This window comes from Pteropus vampyrus, unplaced genomic scaffold (genome assembly GCF_000151845.1).
Source record: "Pteropus vampyrus isolate Shadow unplaced genomic scaffold, Pvam_2.0 Scaffold337, whole genome shotgun sequence".
In the NCBI taxonomy this organism is placed as follows: domain Eukaryota; kingdom Metazoa; phylum Chordata; class Mammalia; order Chiroptera; family Pteropodidae; genus Pteropus; species Pteropus vampyrus.
In genome coordinates, this window is record NW_011889118.1 from 1,755,181 (window position 1) to 1,759,300 (window position 4,120).

The 4,120-nt window shown below is 43.6% G+C and overlaps 1 protein-coding gene across 1 annotated transcript in view; it reads left to right on the plus strand.

Moving 5' to 3' along the window:
- Positions 1-4,089, plus strand: part of LOC111730876 (store-operated calcium entry regulator STIMATE) — a 41,986-nt gene extending 37,897 nt beyond the window's left edge. The window contains exon 3 of the mRNA XM_023522296.1: positions 2,512-4,089. Coding sequence (XP_023378064.1) covers positions 2,512-2,611 — 100 coding nt within the window. The 3' untranslated portion in view covers positions 2,612-4,089. The remainder of the gene's footprint in view (positions 1-2,511) is intronic.
- Positions 4,090-4,120: the final 31 nt, after the last annotated feature.

Genomic DNA, 4,120 nt, shown 5'->3' on the forward strand with positions numbered 1-4,120 from the left:
TTGTATGTTTTCTAGCACTTGCCACATACACAATTGTGCCAGACAGCTGCCTTTGCCTTTGTCTCTTCAGTGCCTGGCTTGGAGCAGGCACTCAGTGAATCTTTGGGTGGATGGATAGCTGGATGGATTTGTCATTGGGTAAAGCATATCCGGAAATTACAAGTAGCTACATTCTACTTTGTGATCTTCAGTCCCTATATGAGAGAGCCTTGTCACAAAGAAGAAGAAAATACAATTTTCCACAAACTGTGAGGGGTCATTCTTCCTAAGTGTCCAGTTCTGTAGAGTCTGTACTGGTCAGCAGCAATATAGGGCCTCTGTGACCTTCATGGCTTATTGTACATTGTCATATACTGAAAGAGCTGGCACCTTAATGTAAACACTGAGTGTACTGATAACCCAACTTGTCACATGCATTTTGCTTTGTTATTGCTGTGGAAAGCTACTGAATGTCTGTCTTTTCTTTCAGTCAAACGCTTCAGAGAACCAAAGCATGAAAGACGTCCATGGAGGATATGGTAGGTATTTAAATATTAACTCATTCTTAGAATATTTTTGACTTTTTAAAGGGCTTGGCAGGGGAGGGGAATAGAATGTGAGCAATTATACATAACATAAAGTGTTGGATTCCTTTAGTTGAATTAATCAACAGGAACTATGTACAATATGAAAGCACTTCTATTACTCCAGATAAATTGATCCCTACCTTTATTCTATCATCACTTTGTTGTCCAATTTTAGAAGATGGATGAAAATACAGAAATATCAGTCTATACTACAGGCTCCTTTAGTTATGTCTCTCTGCCAGATTATGTTAAATCCTTGGATTCGATAGTCTATATGCATGAGCAAAAAATAATTTAAATTTGGAGATTAGTCAAATATACTATGTGAATGCTCCTTTCCACAAAACTAGTCTTTCTCGGTCCTAGGATGACCCAGTGGTGGCAGTTTTTCCTTCATAAAAAAAATGGTGGTAAAGCTTTAGACATAGTTTCTATAGACAAAACTTCCAAAAAAATACTGGAAGGAGACAGCAGGCTCTTCAGGACATGATATCCACAAGAAACTGTCGTTCTTTGGTTGCCTTAAGCTGCCACCTGCCCTAACAAATTTTTTTCCCTAGCCATTTTCCCCTTCAGAGAAAACTTCTGATAAAGCACTGTGGGAAAGGCCCCTTTATAAAAAGCACATGCTTAAATGATCTTTAATGCATTTTTTCCAGATGTTGATAATAATTTTTACTTTCCCCCATCATTTCCTCTCAAATCTGGGTATCTAGCTTGGGCTGGGGAAACCGAGAGAGGACCTAGAGTTGGAACACTCTGTGTTTTACACACTTAGCCCTTCGGAGATTCCTACTTCGCCATGGTTTTAGGAACTGATTTTCAAGCCTCAGTCACAGGGTTGGCTTGGATTATCTCTAAAGTCCGTTCCAGTCCTGAGACTCCATGGCTGATGTCCATGCCTCTGTGCCCCTTCATCACCCACTTCAGTGTCCCGGTCAACTCTGGATGCCCAGCCTGGGGAGGCCAAGAGAGAGATGGCCTCAATCAAAAGGTTCCTTAGTCGCAAACCATGAGTAGTCTCAGGTGTTCCTGGCAGAGGAGAAACTAAAGCCCACCCTGCTCCTGCGATATGGACTGGGTGGGAGTGTAGGGAGCCATGACATGGTGTTTCAAAGACTAACAACTTTGTTTTTTTCTTTTTTGAAACTCTTGTCATATAGCCCAAGGGTTGGCAAACTGTTGCTCGCAGGCCCAACCTGGCCCACTGTCTTTTTCCATAAATAAAGTGTTATAAGGATGGTAGTGCTTACGGCTGCTTTTAGGCTGCAGTGGCAGAGTGAGTAATGCTGCAGAGAACGATGGCCCGCAAAGCCTAAAATATTCACTAACTCTTTACAGAAAAAGTTTGCCCACTCCTAATCTAGCACAATTGTTTAAATGGCAGCAGCTGAAAGTCTTTTAGAGTTTCAGCTGCAGTATGGATTCTTGTTAGTCTTGCACATCACTTTTTTTTTCTTTTTGATCATTAAGGTAAAATTTTAATAGAGAGTCACAATTATGAAGGAAATCATAATATAACAGAACTTGAGCTCTATAGTCAGGCTGATCTCAAGTGAGTCAAATGGGAGCTCTTTAAAATAGAGGTACCTTGGACTTCATCACAAAGTTGTGATCAAGCATTTCATTTTGAAGTAACAAAAAATGAAAAATCAAAACCACATATTTTATATATGTGTTTAATATATTTAAATGTATAGTAATCAGTGGTGTTTTAGGGATTTCTATGCAGTGTTATTGATGGTTTTGAGAGGTATTTGAAACACCACGCCAGAGTTAGTACTGATGCCCCAGGAAGAGGTGACTAGTAATTGGAAGTTGGTATCTCCACCCCAAAAATTGGGGTCTCCTCAACTTTTTTCCTACTTCAGACTTAACATTTTTTCCAAGTTGGATATTACCCTCCTGTTGGAGTGATAATAAGTGCTGATCCTTTTCTGTACAGGTTTTTAGACACTTCCAAACAAGCCATAGGAATGCTGTTCATCCACTTTGCAAATGTGTACCTAGCAGATCTCACCGAAGAGGACCCTTGTTCACTGTAAGTGGCCTGTATTTGAGTACAAACCTGCTTCTCCATTGAAAATGTCAGCTGGCCTTGCTTTCTGCCACCACTCATGAGGGGACGGCTTATCTTTGTCATCTGTGCTCCTCTGAGAGGTCATCCTGTGCATGCTGCTGTTAGTTGGCTGTTAGCGCTTTGCCTGGTGACAGTTGCCCCGTGCACTGGCTTTCTTCTAATCAATCTAAGTTCTGATTTTTGGTTTTCTAGTACCCTATGTTTCCCCGTTTACAAGCATTCTCTGGCAAGGCACCCATAACGCCCCGAAGGAATGTCTCTGTGCTATAATAGGACACAGGGGCTTCTCTGTGGTGTCAGCCACTCAGGGTCAAAGCCGTTATTAACCATTGTTGACCATTTTGACCCGAAGACCATGGAGGTGGTTCCTCTTTGTCAATTCAATATGCCATCCACACAACCTCCAAAGCAAGCTGCCTGAAACCCCAGTTCAGCCATGATATGCTATTCTCCCTCCTGACAGCACCCACACAGTGCCTTGCTTAGCAGATGGAGTGGAAAAGGAGGCTTGTCTGTCTTATCCTGGTTCCATCTCCTATCTTCCTGACTCAAATTTGGTGCTCCAGCCATGCTGGGTTACTCCTGGTGGCTCTCAGCCCTGCCAGCTGTCTCCTGCCTATGTGCCTTTGTCATGCTGTCCTCTGCCTGGAATTCCCTCTAGCTCTGCCCGGCCTCTGTGAGAGAACAGGGCAGAGGGCTGAGTTCTTCGCCAACAGGTTTATTGTATATTTAACATCATCGTGACTGGAAGATTCTTTTAAGCTTCTCTTTTTTTGGTGTCAGTGTAGTTTTGAGATTTAGTCCAGGTTCACATTTGAGAAGGAAGTTGTGATGGCTCTCTCCCCAGGTCTCTGAAGACCTGGATAGGTTGTGATCAGTTTGGATGTTTGGGTGCAGTCCCAAAGCAGGGGGCTTGGAAGGGTGATCCTCCTGTAGGGGAGGTGGTTAGGGAAAGGCCTAGTCTTTCCAGCCCTTGACCAGCAGCAAGCTGAGGTCATCCTTTGGTCAATCATCTTGATGTTGGTGGCTGAGAAGTCTGAGAGCCAGTTACATGCCAGAGGCACTGGGGTGAGGAAACCTAAATCCTGGTGCAGCCTTGGCCACATCACTATCCTTGCAGTACCTTCATTGCCCATCAGCAAAAAGAAGAGGATACAGCTTTAACAGGGGACATTGACAAACTGAATCACAGCCAGGATGGAGAAGGGTCTGTTAACAGGTCTTGAGTGTTCAGCCTAGAGGAGAAAAGGCCCAGGATGGAGGTTGGGGTAGTGATAAGAGCACTTGACTGAGAGGCCCGACTGTAGGAAGGCAGCTTAACTCAGCCCGTGTGGCTCCGGGGCCCACATGATACTGTCCTGTCTGCCAGTCTCACCTGTGTTGTGTTCATAGTATAGCATTGTCTATTCCCAAGGCCTGGCTCAAATCACTATTTGGTGAGGGAATGAGTGAACTAATGCATGTACAGGCATAC